General features: G+C 57.0%; 1 protein-coding gene across 2 annotated transcripts in view; it reads left to right on the top strand.

Annotated features, from left to right (window-relative positions):
- Positions 1–17282, top strand: part of NCOR2 (nuclear receptor corepressor 2) — a 128971-nt gene that overhangs the window by 101933 nt on the left and 9756 nt on the right. For both annotated transcript variants that reach the window (XM_026037608.1, XM_026037607.1), the window contains exons 24-37: positions 78–183; positions 1011–1115; positions 2037–2140; positions 4064–4214; positions 7657–7809; positions 8249–8335; positions 8817–9094; positions 9880–10243; positions 12396–12623; positions 13325–13570; positions 14391–14540; positions 15000–15140; positions 15250–15412; positions 15995–16428. In XM_026037608.1, the coding sequence (XP_025893393.1) occupies positions 78–183; positions 1011–1115; positions 2037–2140; positions 4064–4214; positions 7657–7809; positions 8249–8335; positions 8817–9094; positions 9880–10243; positions 12396–12623; positions 13325–13570; positions 14391–14540; positions 15000–15140; positions 15250–15412; positions 15995–16428 (2710 nt within the window). The remainder of the gene's footprint in view (positions 1–77; positions 184–1010; positions 1116–2036; positions 2141–4063; positions 4215–7656; positions 7810–8248; positions 8336–8816; positions 9095–9879; positions 10244–12395; positions 12624–13324; positions 13571–14390; positions 14541–14999; positions 15141–15249; positions 15413–15994; positions 16429–17282) is intronic.

Genomic DNA, 17282 nt, shown 5'->3' on the forward strand with positions numbered 1-17282 from the left:
TAAGGGAGCAGGGCCGAGCACAGAGACCCCTYGCAGGGGACTGGGAGCACGTCCTGATCCCTCCTCTTGTGTCCCAGGGCATGCCCATTCAGCTCCATACCCCGTACAGCTCCGAGCACGCAAAGGTTCCCGTTGGCTCCATCGCCATGGGCCTGCCGCTGACCATGGACCCCAAGAAATTGGGTAAGAAACTGGGGGACTTCAGGAGTCAAGGGGAGGGCGCTTGTGGGTTGCTCTTCAGGCCTGCCCATCTATGATGGCTTCAAATGAACCTTGGTGTGGCAGGAGCCTTGCGGGACTGTGCTGGTCCCAACAACTGGAGGTATCTCAGGGAGATGGAGCTGCTGCCCTGCTCCAGTCCATCCCGTGCAGCRGGGGCCCTGCAAGGGCTGCTGCCCGATGGACTGGGTGCTGTGGCCCAGTGTCTCACTCGGGAAAGGAAAAGTGCCATGAAAACCAAGGAAGTGCAGAAGGAACCAGACCTGATAAGAGGATGAAAGGATTAGTCCGTTGGGAGAGGAGAGATGGAGGGAGCTAAATTCGTGCAGCGCAGGGAAGCGGCAGCTCTGTCAGGAACACATCCCCAGCTAGAAATACCCTCCAGCTACAGCTGTGATTGAAGGAAGGAAACACAGTGCCGTTCTCTCAGGCTGGTAGGATAAAGAGTAAACGGCCTGAAGTGAACAAAGAACGTGTTTAGTCTGCACATTTGGAAGCATTTCTTAACAGCATGAGGTGTTGGGCAACTGTGGCTGCAGGGAGGAAACCCCGTCCCGACGGCAGGAGCCATGCGAGGAGGCACCAGCAGCCCCCGCTTCCCAGGAACTGGTAGCACCATGGTCCTTGGCCCTTTCCAACACCAGTTCCCCTCCCAGTGCCCAAGGGAGTGCCAGAAACGCCCACTGGGGAGGTGCAGGGCAGGTGGAAGCCATGCAAGCACCGAGCTGGAGCTGCCAAAAGCAAGTGGAGCCGGGCCATGTCCTAACCGATACGTGGTTAATGTTTTCCAGTGCCTTTTCCTGGAGTAAAGCAGGAACAACTTTCTCCTAGAAGCCAGGCCAACCAGCCGGAAAGTCTGGTTATGCAGCCGGCTGCGGAGGGCTCCATCCTGCGGGGTGAGTGCGGAGCGGGCGCGGGACACGGCATCAGGGATGAGGTGCCAAGCGCCGCCGCCGGCTCTGCCCGCCTGCTAAGTCCTAATTCGATTCCTGGGTTTCTGCCCAGCTGAAGGTGCCTCTTTGCTCTCCTGATGGCCTCGTTCCCAGAGTGGGTGGCTGGATAGGTCTGTAAAACATTTCCGATGGATGCCAAGACGTTTCCAGCCATCTCCCAGAATCAAGGCCTCGGGTGTCAGTGCTGGCAGGAATTTTCTGTTTTTCTGTTTAAGGGGCACCTCGCAATCGTTGCTCGAGACAGCAAAGCGAGACCTGTTTAAATGCCGTTAATTGCTTTTCAGGCTCCTCGCTATTAGTGCTGCAGCTGGGCTGGGACCACATTTCATTTAAATYGAGCCCTCCCATTTTGCTCTCCCTGTAGCTCCGAAGAAGAAAACAAGTGCACAAGCCTTGCTTTTAAGTGCAAATTCTGGTTTGTGAAAACCAGAATGCAGTCAGATGCGGGGAGTACATCAGTGGATTGGCACCAGCCCAGGGCAGATAACACACAAGTGAACTCAAACCACCCCGCGCTGCATCTCGTTGGAGATCTGCGATCGTATCAGGAGAGGCTGACACGGGCCCTCCTTTTTGCTGGGCCTATAAATCTGCCCAGCCCGAGGCTGAAGGCAGCAGGGAGATGGTGGCCTCCGAATAACCGCAGAAAGTTATTTCCGCCTTCGTGCTCCAAGCTCGGCAAGGTCCCCCGGGGGACGTGGTGGGAAGGGCTGTGCAAGACGTTGGATTCAAGCAGAAGTGGCGCTGAGGGCTTCCCCTGCGCAGAGGTTGGGTTGGATCCTTCCGGCTTGGTCGGGAGCGCTCCCCACCCTGCAGGGCTTTGGGCTGCGTGACAAACCCGGCACCAACCCTTGTGTCTCGCAGGTACATCCCTCGGCCCTGCCTCGGGAGGGAGCATCACCAAGGGAACCCCCACGTCCCGGCCGCCTCCGGAGTCGCCCATCACATACCGAGGGTCCATCACGCATGTAAGTGCCTTGGCGTACCCCCTGCCATCCCCTTAGCTTTAAGTAGCTGCCCAGAACCCCAAAAAGCAGCTTTAGGTGGGGGAAGTGCTGCAGAGAGGAGCTGGGTGGAGGGCCCGGCGCTGGCAGGGAACCGGGGAGGCCGCGGGGTGCGCGTCAGGTAACGAGGTCTCCTGGCAGGGTCCTGCCCAAAGGCTCTCTCRAGCAGGAAGATGCTTTGGCTTTAATCTCCACCATCCATCTTCCGAGGAGCAGCTGGCAAGCGGGCGATAGTTTTTGCGGTGTGAGTTATTGCTCATCTGGTAACAGAGTGGAGAGCATAAAAAAAAAAAAGAAAAAGAAAAATCTGTGTCCTGTGGGGATTTTATCTGACTATCATTTATATATTTAAAGCCACTTGCACTCAGGTTTTTGCCTGCCTCCCTTGAGGAGGCTGAGCAAGTTCCCTGTGGCCTTGGGGACCGGGGCCCAAGTCCTGGGGCAGAGCAGAGGCGCAGTTCGCCTGGTGCCCTGTGCCCCACAGCTGCCAGAAGTGGATGGTTGAGGACTATAAATAACCCCAACTCGTGCTCCATGCCCTTGCATGCCCCTCTGGCAGCTATGGCAAGTCAGGGCTGAGCGTGAAGCTCAGGACATGAGCAGCRGTTGTTTAGACCCTGGTTTACACCCAACTAATGAATCCATCTAGAATTCCTTTGGCTCGGGAATGAGGTCCCAACTGGAGCTGCGGCTGCCCCATTGCAGCCAAGCGGACGGTACCTGCAGCCACCCGGAGCCATGGAGCTGCCTCCCTCTCCTCCCGCTCCGGAGCAGCCCCCGTTCCCRCCACAGCTCCCGGTCCCAGAGCTGATACGTGATCTCAGATTACTCATGCAGTTCGCAGAAGGCACATCTTGAATATATGCTCTCTGCTCTGAAACCATCTGTCATCACTTGCTTTCAAATCCCCTCTGAGCACGTCCGCGGAAGGAAGGAGACTTACCTGGGACTGGGACTGGGAAAGCTGCGCCAGGAAAGCCGGGACCGGGTGTTGCCCCCGCRCGCTGGCTCGTCCCTAAGGCCACCACAGGGTCTGGGGGACGGTKGGGCTCTGGTGGACACAGAGCAGAGACATCTCTGAGTTGCGGGGAGGAAATAGTCTCTCCCCGAGCATTGGAGTAAAACACCCACGATGCTGGTGCTGCCGTGGGCATCCCCTGCCTTGCATGGGGAAGGAGAACGTGCCCGTGCCCAGTCTGCCTTCTCCCACTGCACGTGGCTCTGGACAAATGGCTCCCACAGCTTCCCAGTTAGGTGGGTGTTGATGGAGGGCTCATTTTTGACAGCTTCTTCCCACTGCCATCCCTGTGACAGGAAGGAGGGCTGCACTAGTACCTAGGAGCCCCTGGGAATCCAGGCCACGCTTGGCAAGGCCRCGGTGGCCACCCTGGGGTGCTAAGCATCAGTGAGGTCCTCCGGGACATGCATCTGCAGGGGGCTTGAAGGAGAGGTAGGGGCCAATGCCAGCCAGTCCTTCACACCTGGGAGATGGGAGCAGCTTATTCTGCAAAGTGCRGGGAAGCAGAGGGGGAAAGAGCCGCTGCCTTGGGCTGCCCCGAGGCGCAGGGCGAGCGTGGGGATGGGCACCGGGGCCAGGCRGGCTCCTCGCCCCCGCTCCCTTCTGCCTCCACACTGCCCTCGCCCCCCTGGGCCTCTTCCCAGCAACCTTGCACAAATCACGTACCTTTTTACCGCTCATCCTTATTGTCCTCATCAATAATTAAGCTGCAAATTTCTCGCTGCTGGCCGCGGCAGGAAGCGGAGGCCGGGCGCGCTCGCCCCGCTGCCCGGCCTCCCTTTTGGAACAGAGTGTTCCTGTGTGTGCGAGCGCTTGCTTGCTTAATTGCTTGTGACACTGTTAAATATGGATCTTGGTGGCTTTCCAAGGGCACCCCGGCAGAAGTGCTGTACAAAGGAACCATTACCAGGATAATCGGAGAAGACAGCCCCAGCCGAGCAGAGAAAGTGAGAGAGGATGCCATGCCCAAGGGACATGTCATTTACGAAGGGAAGAAAGGCCATGTGCTCTCCTATGACGGTGAGTCCGTGTCCCCGACTTTGCGTGCTGGGCGCCGCGGGCACACGCGGTGACGCTGGGGATGTGGGAGCAGTTTGGGGAAGGTTGGCGAGGGGGAGCGCGCGGGTCTGGCACGGCACCTCCCGGCCTCGCTGCCTCTCACCCCGTGTCCCTCCGGCCTGTGCTGCATCTCCTGCTGTCCCATATGGCGGGTGTCACCCSAGGGCCAGTTCTGCCCAGCATGGGAGACAGCAGGACCTGCGGCAGTGGCGCTGGGCACGTGGCAGCCCTCGGGGCTGMCTGTCCGCGGCGCCCGCTGACTGTCCGCGACGTGCTGCCCATGCAGCTTCTGCACCTTGGGCACCGTGTGGCYGTCCCTGCCCCGCTGTGGGAATCCCCTCGGGACACAGCAGCACCCTGCCTCGCTTTCCCCATGGCACCGCTGCCYGCTCCCCAGGACCTCTGCATCCCAAGGGATGCTTGGCCTGCTGCCACAGCCCAGCACCCAGAGGTGCTGGGACCCTGAGGCCCTGCRCAGCGCCCCGTGTGCGGCGCCAGCCGCGTGCTCAGCATCACTCGTTAACCAGGCCGAGCCGCTGCCCGCGCAGGGAGCGGGCTAGCAGAGCAAACAGGCTGCAGGCAGGGGCTGCCGAGGGTCCCCAGCGCCGTGCGGTGACGGCCACCTCGCCACGGTCACGGGCCACACTATCAGCATCCGGTACCAGCTGCTCGCGCCGCCTCTGCGCCTGCTCCTCGCATAGCAGCACCGGCCGTAAAAGCCCTTCTGCCAGCCCTGGTGGCCTCCACTAGAGATAAGCAGATGTTCATCTCCAGTGAAGCTGGAAATGACTCCTCCGCGCTTGCCTGGCACCGTGAGCTGGGTCAGGTGTCTCCAGGCTGCAGCTGCCCTTGGCGGGGAGCCCGGCTCCCCTTCGCCCGGAGCAGGGACGAGGACGAGCTGAGTTATGGAGACCTCCTCCCAGCCCCATCTTCTCAGGGCTCAATGTAGAAGTGGCCAAACTGGAGCCTTTGGGAGGCTCCAGCTCCAGTGCTGCCTCCTCTGCCTGCCCACGGTCGCTGTCAACTCTCCCCCTGATCAGGGTCACAACAGGAGGCTTGTGTCCCCATGCCCTTTGGGATGCTTGGCAGGATTCGTCCCAAGGAGAAGGCAGGAAGAGTTTGGGGACTTGTTTGTGCAATGGGCTATTTTGATCCAGACTGCCCGGGCTGAGAGTGGAACGAGGCTGGTCTCCAAAGCGGAGACACGAGGAGGCTCCTGGCCAGGCGAGGGCTGGCGTGTCAATGGCCACCCGTGCCCGGAGCCGGCCACGGAGCTGCCCTTTGGGGTGATGAAAGGAAACCTGGAGCCTGGACTCCTTCCCCATACCCATCCTTGTGCTTCCCGCTGCAGGCCCTGCCCCAGGGACACCCCAACCCAGATATCCCTCAGTGTCAGCAATGGGCCGGGTGCTGCTTGGCGCCTCTTGGCTTGTTTCCCACTGCATGTGTCCTTGCTTTGGCTCCGGTTTATCCTTGGAATGAGGATCGTGTTTGCAGTACTGTCGGAGAGCCGGGAAGGGCCAGATCTCCCCATCCTGCTGGGATGGCTGGATCTTCTCCTCCATCTGCATGGAGGGAAGCCCCAAGGGGCAATTCGGTTCCTCGGCCGGGTGTCATTTCTCCACCAGCTTCTCTTGGTGTGAGACCAAGAGCATCCCATCCTTAAGATCTCCACATTGGTGACATCCTGGTAGAGAGGTACGGAAGAGAATGAGTTAAAAGATTAAATAAATAAGTGAAATTAGAAGACTGAAATGGTTGGTGATTATGAATTTTGGCAGGCAGGAAAAAAATTGCAAATTCTTTAGTGTCATGAGGGTGCTTAAAATAAAAGGGCTGTAATGAGCTGAGATCCTGCAGCATGTGCGAGCTGAATTGTGCTAGATTGGTAATTCTCATTCTGCCTGTGATTGCGAATGGCTTGTGCAAGGCAAGGGACATGTTTGCCGAGCGGTTTCCTTTCTGTTCAGCCTCTCTCCTCCCGGGCAGCCGCCTCCTGCTTCCCCCCAGCACAAAAGGGACCCGGGACCCTGTCCCTTGTGCGGAAGGGCTGCTCGCAGCAGATGTGCTGTGACGCCAGGGTGCAGGATCGTCCCCCCTCGGGGTGCCCAGCTGCTTCCCAACCCGCGGCTTTATCCCGCTGCAGGAGTCTGAGACGGCAGCTCGGGGCCAGATCCACCGCCTGTTTCCCAGAACATTCCCCAGATCCTTTTTGGACTGAGCGGGTGCTGACTGTGGAAACTGGTAGTGGGTGTGAGGGTTGTAATGATTCCATTTTATTAATTGCTGGTTTGGCAGACGAGAACTTTTGTTCTCAATTTGCGATGATGGAAATAATGTTTTTAACTTCTCCTTTTTCTCTAATTGTATAACCCACATTCTGTAGCCCTGAAAGAGGAGGATCAGGGCACTGGCATTTCTTGGCAGCCGAGAGCAGGCCAGGGATAATGGGCAGCAGCGTTTCTCTCTCCAAGCCAACATCAGAGCCTAGAGCTCGTTACATAAACACGGGGCATTCAGCTGGCTYGGGAAGCGCCGGGGAGATTCACAGCTTGCAGCCCTCGCTGGAGGAAATGGGACGGCAGGGGCGGGATGGGTTTGGCAGGGCAGAGACGAGGGCAGGCAGCCTGTGCCGCGCAGCCCATCGCGTGGGGCAGCCTGGCACAGCCTGGAATGGCCTGGCATGGCCTGGGTTGCACTGGCAGGGAGCTGGCGACTCRGGAGAGCTCCCGTGCCTTGGACTTGGGTAAGAATCTCCTCCCGCGCTGGAGGAGGCCGTGGTTGGTCCTGCAGCGAGTCCGGGACTGGCTCCCTCAGGCCTGTTTTGGTGCGTGGGACTTCTCGCTGCCTGTCCCGCTCACACACGCTCGTTGCTGTTTCAAAGGAATTCATTTGCTCTGCTTTGCTTCACCCCCTCTTTTGCCTGTTTTTCTCACCCAGGGAGTGTCTCAGTGTCTCAGCAAATGTTAAGGCTGGACAACATCCCAAGCAGTAGGTGTCTAGCAGAAATCAAAACAAACAGGAAAAAAAAATCCCCAGAATCACAGGGCCAAGTTCAGTGGGAATTACAGCTACTTGCAGCAGAGCTGATCTTGCTCCACGATGTCTCACTGCCTACATCTGGCCAGCAAGGGGGAGGAAGGGAGTTGGGCAGGGTGGATGCTCCTACCCAAGTAGGAGGAACAGGACTTGGAATCTGAAGCAGGCAGGGAGGAGAGAAGACATCAGATGCGTTTCTTGGAAGCCAACCTTGTGCGATGCTGCTTGCAATGCCAAACAGTGGCTGTTGTTCAGATAGGATCTGATCTTTCAGCAAAATATGCAAACAGTAGTAAACGCCCTCCTTCAGCAAGTCCCGACTTTCCGTGCTCCTGATGTTGCTTCTCTGTGTTCCCTTTCCCAGGTGGTGTTGCTGCTTCCCAGTGTCCCAAAGAAGACAGCAGGAGCTCCGGAGCTTCGCACGAGCCCACAGGAACCAAGCGGACCTACGATATGATGGAGGGGAGGATCAGCAGGGGTTTATCAGCCCGTGATCCCTTATCTGCCAGCATTGAAGGTGGGTCTGGGCGAAACCTTTCACCAGTGCAGTACCCACAGTGAGATTCAGAAAGCCCATCTTAACTCTTGTCTACTTTATGCAGCTTCCCATGTCTATGTTCTTATCATTAGGATGTTCCATAGGTGCCACCCAGCTACTGTTAGCTAGTGTCAGTTAACTACTGTAACAGAGATTAGTTATGTCCCATGGCATGTCCTAACAGGACAGCATGGAAAAGCAAGGGGTATGCACTCGCCCATTTGCCTTTGCTTTCTGACCTAGTATTCCAGTTTCAGGATTACCAAAAAAGGCAACACATTTTAAAAAGAGAAATTAAGTCATTTCAAAATCGTTTTTTTTTATCGTCTGAAGATCCTCTGGTAGCACCATTATTGTGTATTCATTGTAAACAGACTTCTGTGTCACAGCCTGACACTTCCTCTTGGATCTGTCCTAGGTCTAATGGGTCGGGCGATCCCTCCAGACCGACACAGTCCTCATAACCTGAAGGAACAGCATCACATCCGGGGCTCGATAACACAAGGTAATGCCAGCGCGCAGAGCAAGGCCACAGCCAGAGGTAATGTGTGAAAATCGCTACACTGCTGATGTTCTTACACATTGGCCCCTCATTTGTCAGGTTAGAGCAGGAAGAACCAAACACAGACCTGTCATGGTCTGACTGCAGATCTCTGCAGCCTCAGTTGTGTGGTCAAAGCGAGATTTTGAGTCCTGCTCAACTTCTACTTAACTCATCTCCCACTGAAGTCAGGGTTAAAATTCCCAGCTACTCACATGAAGGCAGATTTAGGGTAGTGCAAAATGGGTCCAGAAACTGCCAAGAGAAGTGAGCATGTCCTGTTGCACTGGTGATGTAGTTGCTGTTTATGCTCAGCTGGGTCGCGATCCCTGAGCAATGCACATTAGCTAGAGATCCCCTTGGCCTCAGCATCTCCTGGGGACTGAGAGCCCGGTGTCTGCCTTGGGGATCACTCCATTGCATCATTTCCTCGGGTGGGTTGCAGGAATACCTCGGTCCTATGTGGAGGCCCATGAGGACTACCTCAGAAGAGAAGCCAAACAGCTCAAGAGGGAAAACACTCCACCAAGGGACTTATCTGATGCCTACAAGGTCAGGTCTCACGAGGGCCTTACTCCCCTGAAAATGAAACCAGCCCATGAAGGCCTGGTTGCCACGGTGAAAGAAGCAGGAAGATCAATCCATGAGATTCCCAGGGAAGAGCTGAGGCGGACGCCAGACATCTCTCTGACCAGGCCTCTGAAGGAAGGCTCTATTACACAGGTGAGTCTGGGGTGAACAGCGTATGGCACGTTGCACCACAAGTGTGATCCATCCTACTCAAGCTGTCCTCCTTACACACATCCTAGGGGATTCTTTCTAAGTTCAAAGGAGAGAAGAGAGACTTCAGGAGCTGCACATGGGTCACTGATCAGAATGTATATCTGCTTGGCTATACATTCTCCTTTCCTTCCCTAGCAGATAAATACAAAACCCAGGGGAATGAGCTCAGCCCCTCCTTGACGCATTAGAAAAGCGATGCTCCACCCATGCAGGCGTGTTCAGGAGGCCAAATTTGGCTCCTGCTTAAGACTCTAGCTTAAGGCCAGAGTCAGCCCAGTGCCCTCAGCAGTTGTGACTCTGGATACACACAGTCTTGGCCTCTTCCCTTTATGGGCAACCCAGCAAGGCAATTGCACAGGGTGAAACGTGGCATGCTGTCTCGTGTTGAGCTCCAAATATTTGGAGGGTTCCCATGGCACCTGGTAGTTCTACCTCATTTCACAGCATGTGTAGGAGCGAGGCGTGATGGGCACAGACAGCCTTTAGCAGTGACTCATCCTCATCCTGTTGGGGCACAGCAAGGCATGAAAAAGGAGCACCCCACCCTGCCCTGCTCGGTACCATCCTGTTATCCCTGTTCCCTGGTGGCTGTTGCCGTTGACAAGCAAATTGATGTTGCTGATGTATGGTCCCACTGAACTAGGAAGTGTAAGCCCTGTTGAAAGTTGTTGGGAGGTGACCACTGCATCCCTTTGACCTGCCCTCGCTGTGCCTCTTGTCCCCAGGGTACCCCACTGAAGTATGACAGCAGCTCTTCCTCGACAAGCACCAAAAAGCACGACGTCCGCTCCATCATTGGCAGTCCTGGGAGGACTTTTCACTCTGTGCACTCACTGGAGCTCATGCAAGACGCAAGGAATCTGGAGAGAGCTTTCGAAGAGAGCCTGAAAAACAGGCCAAGCCCGGTGACAAACTCGGGAGGCTCCATTGCCAGAGGGGCCCCCGTGATTGTGCCTGAGCCGGGAAAGCCGCACCAAAGTGCCCTTGCCTACGAGGAGCACCAGGCAGGGCACAGCACAGCCTTCGGCAGCCACTTGCACAGAGGCTCTCCGGTCTCCACGCGGGAATCCACGCCACGGCAGCACGAAGGTACTCACCACCCCTATAACAAGTGCTAGGATTTAATGCGAGCCCAAGGAGCAGGACGTGCAGGAGGTCCCCGCTGACCGCGCCTSAGTGCCGAGCGGTTGCAGCAGGTGCCTGTCTAACCTGTTCTGTGCAGGTGAGCCCCGTGGCTGCAGGCTGACTCATGGCAGTCGGGGCTCAGCACCTTTCCTGCAGCTCCGTGGCCGCAGAATTATAACTGAAAGGAGAATTCAACCCTGGCTGTTGAAGCTGATGCTCTTTAGAAAGCATTTGCTCTGTCCTAGCATTGATGAAGGGCAGCCSAGTTGCTAAAGGCAAGCAGGAAAGCAGTGCTTGGTGCACTGCTCCGGGGGATTTTCATGCCCTTTTTCCCGGGCTGGTGAGTGTTTGCCTCCCTTGCGTGTCTAGGGCTCATCTGTCACCTCAGCACTCGCATGCCATGCATCTAGGAACATCTAATCCCTTCTAAGCTGGTAGATCTGGTCAATTCATCTGGGCCTGGCAGGGTCTTCCTGCTCCCCTTGGTGCTGGTCATCTGCTGTCCCTGGAACCAGAACTGGGGCTCCCGGGGACAAGGCCACGCTCAGGTCCGGTGCTCTGCAGTGCCTGGCGAGACACACTCAGCTGAAGCAGAGCATTAGCACRGCCGGTCCCTGGCTGTCCCTGTCCTGTTGCTGCAGTCCCTGCTGTCTCTCTAGCTCAGGCAGTTATTTCCCCCGAGAAAGGAGCTGCCTCTCGGGGAAGCTTGCTGCTGCGCGGAGGCTCTTTGGGATGTGTGCATATGGTGAACATGCTGTTCTCACGCTGGGGAGGCAACACCCAGGCTGCGGGGACGTTTCTCAAGGGAAAATCCAACTGTTTCTGTGAAGCGCCAGCAGGAGAGCAGATCCTGCAGGTCTGCAGCTCACAGGGAATCGGGGTGCGAAGGACCCGCGGAGGCCGAGGAGTCTCTACCGAGAAGTTCTGGTATCGTGGGTCAATTGGAAGGGATCTTCTCTAAGCCAGTTAAACTTTCCTTCTGCTCTGCAGCAGGCTTGATGTTTTCTCCCTCAGCATCCATGCCAAGTCGCTGAGGTCTGCGCGAGGAGAGGGAGTGGCGGTTCACATAGCCCGTGTCGTAGCCATGGTTATCCCAAAGTCAACAGCCGCGGCGCTGGGTTTTCCTGCGCRCGTCCGAGGGGACGTAAACACGGAGCGCGTGGAAGCCGGGCGGCYGGGAACCCGCTGGAGTGGCCGGGAACCCGCCGGGGCGGCCGCGCTCCATCTGCGAGCTGGGACATCCCCTGTCTGCACCCGCTGGTGCCCCCAGCCAGCTTGTAAGGCACGTGGAGCGGTGCTGCTAGTCCCCAGTGGGGTGGTGAGGCCACCGGTGCCAGGGAAGGCCCTGACGTCCTTGCAGCCTCCTCTGCACCAGTTGTGAAAGAGCTGCTGGCTCAGAGAGCGGCCGGTGTGTGAACCCTCTGACCCGGGTTTCATCATCCCCGCTGGGGTCCCGCGTTCTGCCCTGCAGCGTTAACCTCTTGGTTGCTGGTAGCTGAGGATGTGGAGCCGCCGGGTGCTCATGCATGCCTGGATGAGTCTGTTTGGCAGATCGGTCTCTCCGTGGGCTCCCTGCTAGGGGAGCTTCAAGCTGTGAGCAGAGAAATCCAAGGTCGGTGAGCTCCAACTCACTGTGCCCCTGGGATCAACACTGGGAAATGCTGAGGGATCCTAGGTCGGAGAGCTTGAAAGCTGCTGTCTTGGAAGCAAAACTCAGACTTTCTTGGAGGGCATCCTCGGGCAAAGAGGACAGATGTTCCCCCTGTTCCCTTCAGAAGACAAACCTGGCATCCAGCTGCAGCGGGGCTCGGSTTGCTGCCTCGGGCAGCCCCCAGGGCTCCTGGCACCGGCTGGCACCGTGGCGGCACTTCCCGCTGGACCGGGTGTCACCTGCACTGGGGATCAGGGGCATTCGGTTGCTGTCTGCCCCTCCCTTRTGCAAGTGATATTCTCAGTGCTGCTGTTAGCAAAGATGGGGTCACTTGGCGCGTTGCACCCAGTCCTCCTGGTCCCCTGGGATGTGGCAGGCGACACGGGTCCCCTGGGATGTCAGAGGTCCCCCCAAGGCCGGTGGGACTTGGCTCCTCTGACTCATTTCCCTCTTGGTGTGCTGCAGGGAGCATCACTGCCGGGAAGCCGGTGTCCCAGGACAGGAAGATCACCCCCACGTCGCGAGAGCTCAGCAGCTCCAAGTCCCCGCACGCGCCGGTGCCCGAGCACCACCACCCGATCTCCCCCTACGAGCACCTGCTGCGCGGCGTGAGCGGCGTCGACCTGTACCGGGGCCACATCCCGCTGGCCTTCGACCCCGCCGCCATCCCCAGGGGAATCCAACTGGAAGCAGGTACTTTCTGTGGCAGACAAGCCTGGGTTTGGGATTGCTTTTTTGCTTGCAAAGCTCCAGAAGGATGAGGTTGCAGCAGGCACAAAGACTGCTTTGAGTTCAACCATGGTGGATCTGACTTTACTACTTGCTTTATCCAAACTGTTCCCCACAGGAGGTGGTTTGGATTTTTATTGCTGTAACAGGGGATCAGTTTGGCCCTTTTCCTTTGTAAGCTGTGCACTGAGGCGCAGCCCAGCGTGCTGTCACGGGCTTTGCAGCGCCCCGAGCAGCGCCAGGAGGCTCTGATGAACCCTGAGGCTCATCAGCGCCAGGCTGGGCTCGAGCCGCAGCTCCCTGCGGAGCCGCGTCGGCAGCGCTCTGCTCGCCCCGCTGCCTGTGTCCTGAGCTGGTGTCTGCGGCGCCTGCTGAGCCCCTGCCAGCTGTGCAGCCTGAGGCCCTGAGACAGCAAAAAGAAAAAGCCCTTCTGGCTGCTCCACCGCAAGCTTGTGAAAGCTGATGTTCCCAAAGGCCGGGGCTGCCAGCCGAGGCCAGGTGGTCGGGCCTTGCATGTGCTGAATCAGGCATCCAACATCTCCAAACGGGTCCCCTGCTAGCATGGGCAGGCACCACGTTTCCCATGCGTGCAGCCCTCCCTGCTGGTCCCCACAAGCCCATCCATGGGGAAACCCACTTTGTTTCTGCATCTTTGTCTCTCCCAGCTGCTGCTTACTACCTGCCGAGGCACCTGGCTCCGAGCCCCACGTACCCCCACCTCTACCCCCCATACCTCATCCGGGGGTACCCGGACACAGCCGCCATGGAGAACCGGCAGACCATCATCAACGACTACATCACCTCGCAGCAGATGCACCACAACGCGGCCGCCACGGCCATGGCGCAGCGGGCCGACATGCTGCGCGGCCTCTCGCCCCGGGAACCCTCGCTGGCTCTCAACTATGCAGCAGGTCCTGCAAGCGCCGCGCTGGTCCGGGGGGTCGCTGCCCTTTCTGGCTTTAGAGGGGTGGCTGGGTCGGATCCAGAAGTACCAGTTTGTACCAGTGATACCAGATGTGTCTGGGTCCACGGACCACCATCATGGAGTTACCCAGTGCTGTAGGAGTAGCATCATTTGGCAGCTTTGGGGAGCAGAATTGCTGCTCTTTCCACTGTCTTTAGTTTCTTGAGGCTCCTTGCATGCAGCCCTGACATAGGGTTGCAAGTCAGACAGCTCCAGAGCACTGCACAGCACGTRTGTGGCTTCTTGCAAAAGAACCAGAGGTTGCTCGAGGGGTTACGTGCACAGATACTCGGTGTGGGGAGTTCCTCCTGCCCTCCCTGCACGCAGAGAAGCGGATGGGCTAGGTCGGCTGGCCAGGAGGAGCTGCAGCCTCTTGCTCTGCACAGGAACATCTTGACATTCCTCCTCCCCTCAAGCCATTGAAAATCAGGTCCCATTTGGTATAGTCAGACAGATGAAATTAAAAGCAGCCTGTTTGGAGATGGTGGGGAACATATGACAGCTGTTACAAAAGCATCCTTGGCAGGGGGTCAGGAGATGGTGCCCCGTGCTGAAGTGTTCCCAGCAGCTGGACACACTGCTGGGCGTTTGCCCGAGGAGCAGCTCCTGCCCTTGCAAACAGCGACTGGGGCTGTGCTGGCACCTCTTGCCCTTCACTGGAGAGCAGCAGGATGGGTCGACCTCCTCAAGCGTCACTGCCCGCTGCAACGTGACCAAGCTGCAGCAGCTCAGTGTCATCCTGATGGTCCTCTGGCTTCTCTCTCCAGGCATCATCGACCTCTCCCAAGTGCCACACCTGCCTGTCCTCGTGCCCCCCASCCCCGGTACCTCCGCCACCACCATGGACCGCATCACCTACATCCCTGCACCTCCCCAGACCTTCGGCAGCCGACACAGCAGCTCCCCGCTCTCCCCAGGTAACACCGGCCGGGTGCTTTGTCCATAGGAAAATAGGCAGGCAGGAGTCCCTTAAATTATTCAGGATCATAAGCTCAGCCTGCCAGCGCAGATCTGGGAGCCCAAATCAATTCGTCTTTGTGGATCAAATCATTATTTCCCTCAGACTAGATGCTTTTGGACTGTGCTGAGTTTGCGTATTGTAGTCTTCTTTGCATTTTCCCTATCTCTCCTGAACTGGCAGAYAGCAAACAGCTTTGTGTAAAGGTTGAACACTGGAGAGGGTGCCAGGATAGCTATTACATGGCTTGTTTGGGCTTTGTCACACTAGTTTTCCTGGTCTGACCTCCTCTAGGTGACCTTGGATGGAGCCATTGCTTATCTCTCTGCTCCGTAGACAAAATGATATGAAGAGCAGGCCGTGTTCCCTGCCAGGGCATTGCTCTGCCTGCAGTCCTTTCACTGCCTTTCCGTTTCAGGAGGCCCCACACACATGACCAAACAGTCGGGATCATCGGTGTCTGAACGAGAACGGGATCGGGAGCGTGAACGGGAGAGGGAGCGCGAGAAATCCATCCTAGCGTCCACCACCGTGGAGCACGCACCCATCTGGAGACCAGGTTGGCTGGGGAGGAGCCCGGCACAACATGTAGGGGACAGTGCTGGGTGGACATAGAGTTGGGACTGTAACCAGGAGGGCTGAAGAAGTCTCTGGCTGTCTGTCCGCAGGTACGGAGCAGCCCAGCAGCCGTTCGTCGTCGCACTCTCACAGCCACCAGCACTCTCCTGTCTCCCCCCGCACCCACGAGACCATCCAGCAGCGCCCCAGTGTGCTCCACAACACGAGCATGAAGATCATCTCCACGGAGAACCCCACGCCTTCCGTCCTGCGGTACGTCCCCCGCTGAGGTCGGTGCCACCGCTGAGACCTCCACGCTGCGGCTGGCCATGGTGGTTAGTTAATGAGTTGGGTTCCTGCACCGCTGAGGTGGAGTTKGGGGTATTTTGGCCTCCAGTCTCAAGGAGAGCAGGACTGGAGCTTGCAAAAAAGCTGTGATGGGCAGAGGCAGATTTGGGTGTCCTCTTCCTTGTCTTTTTCTGGTGGCTTTAACCATTACCACGAAAGATGTTTTGAGGGCTATCTGTGACCAAATACAGATGCCAATTGTTTTACTGAAAGTTTCCTTCTGTCTGGGATTMTCATGGTCTCAGGGATTTGTTCCATGGTTTTTGTTCTCGCTGGTTGAATCACCCTGGCGATAGCAAATAGCCCGTGGCCAGCTATTGTGGGGGATACGTGGGTGGTGGAGACTCAGTCTGAGCCATTGTCACCTGCTGCAGTAGGGGCCAACTCAACACTCAGGAGCTCCGTAAGGACCTTGGATGGACAKGGCGAATCAGGGGGAATGAGTAGCAGCAGTTCCCTTCTCCACTTRCTTCTCTTATCTTTGCCTCTTTGCCTTTTGCCTTGAAGATCCTCATCCACCACCACGACGTCGCCGATCCGCTCTGCGGGCTTCCCCTCGGCCTCCACGCTGCGCTCCTCCATCGGGGCAGTGGACGGCTACGCAACCATGATGGACCCGGCCGTCCTACAGAAAGAGGCCTCAAGGGCCCGAGAAGCCAAGGTAGAACGTCCCCAGCCTGACAACAACATATTCACCTCAAAGCTGCCCGCCGGGGCCAACCTAGAACAGTCGCCTTCACCTATTAAAGCCATGGAGTCGAGGCCTTTACCTGCCTCCGGGCCCGGTTCTTCTCATCACTATAGCAGAGGACAGGGGAAAAGCCAGCAGCACCATCACTCCCTGGACCAGCAGCACGCAGCCTCAGGCCCTGAGCAGCACAGTAGAGAAAAGAGTCAAAGTAAACCCTTTTCAATGCAGGAACAGGAGCTCCGAGCACTCGGTAAGACCACCACGGCAGCGGCCAACTTCATAGATGTGATTGTCATGCGTCAAATTTCTTGCAATAAGGGGCAGCGAGAAAGAGGCTCGCTGAGTAACGACTCCACTGGTGATGGTAAGAAATTGGAGGGGAGGGGCGAGAGAGCGAATCTGCAGCCTGAAACCGATTTTATTTTGTTATTTCTTATTTTTAGTTGCACGTTTTGGCTGTTGGCTTCATCAGCAAACTGAGTGTGTTTCTCCCTCTGCTTCCCAGTTGTTACATTATTCCAGGCTTTTTATTTCTGTGTGTTTTAGGGATCTTCCCTTCTCCCATTCTCTTTTAATTATTTCCATTGCCAAGGCTTGTTTTGCAAATGTCATTCAGTTCCTGGTATTGCTTTTTACGGACAATAGCAATTTGCTAATTCTGATTTCCCCATAATTAGAAATTCCCAGGCAGTCTGTAAGAAACAGTTGTGGGTAATAAATCAAATGAGCGAAGAGGAGAGTGTGACAGGGCCGCTGGCCGGCAGACAGGCACGTCCCTGCTTGCAGTTGTGCCTTGGAGCGTGCAGGATCTCCAGTGCTTTGCAGGCTGCTGAACGGGGTAGTTCTGATGAGATACCCCCACTTAGGGTCCCTGGCAATGGATGTGGGATGAGAGGGAAATGTGGAAAGGGAGGTTCAGAGATTGCTTAACCCAGCCGTGCCCTGCAACTGCTTCCAGAGCAGACCACAAGAACCATTCGACTGCAATCCTGCACCCAGCACAAATGTGGTGGGGTRAGGTTTTGCAGAAGAAGGTGCAGGAAGGGAATTGGATTCAGGATCTGGGCTGATGGTGATGGATCTCTTATCTGGAGAGAGGCAATG

Source organism: Nothoprocta perdicaria, unplaced genomic scaffold (assembly GCF_003342845.1).
Source record: "Nothoprocta perdicaria isolate Ctin4 unplaced genomic scaffold, notPer1 scaffold_2, whole genome shotgun sequence".
NCBI classification, from domain to species: Eukaryota; Metazoa; Chordata; class Aves; order Tinamiformes; family Tinamidae; genus Nothoprocta; species Nothoprocta perdicaria.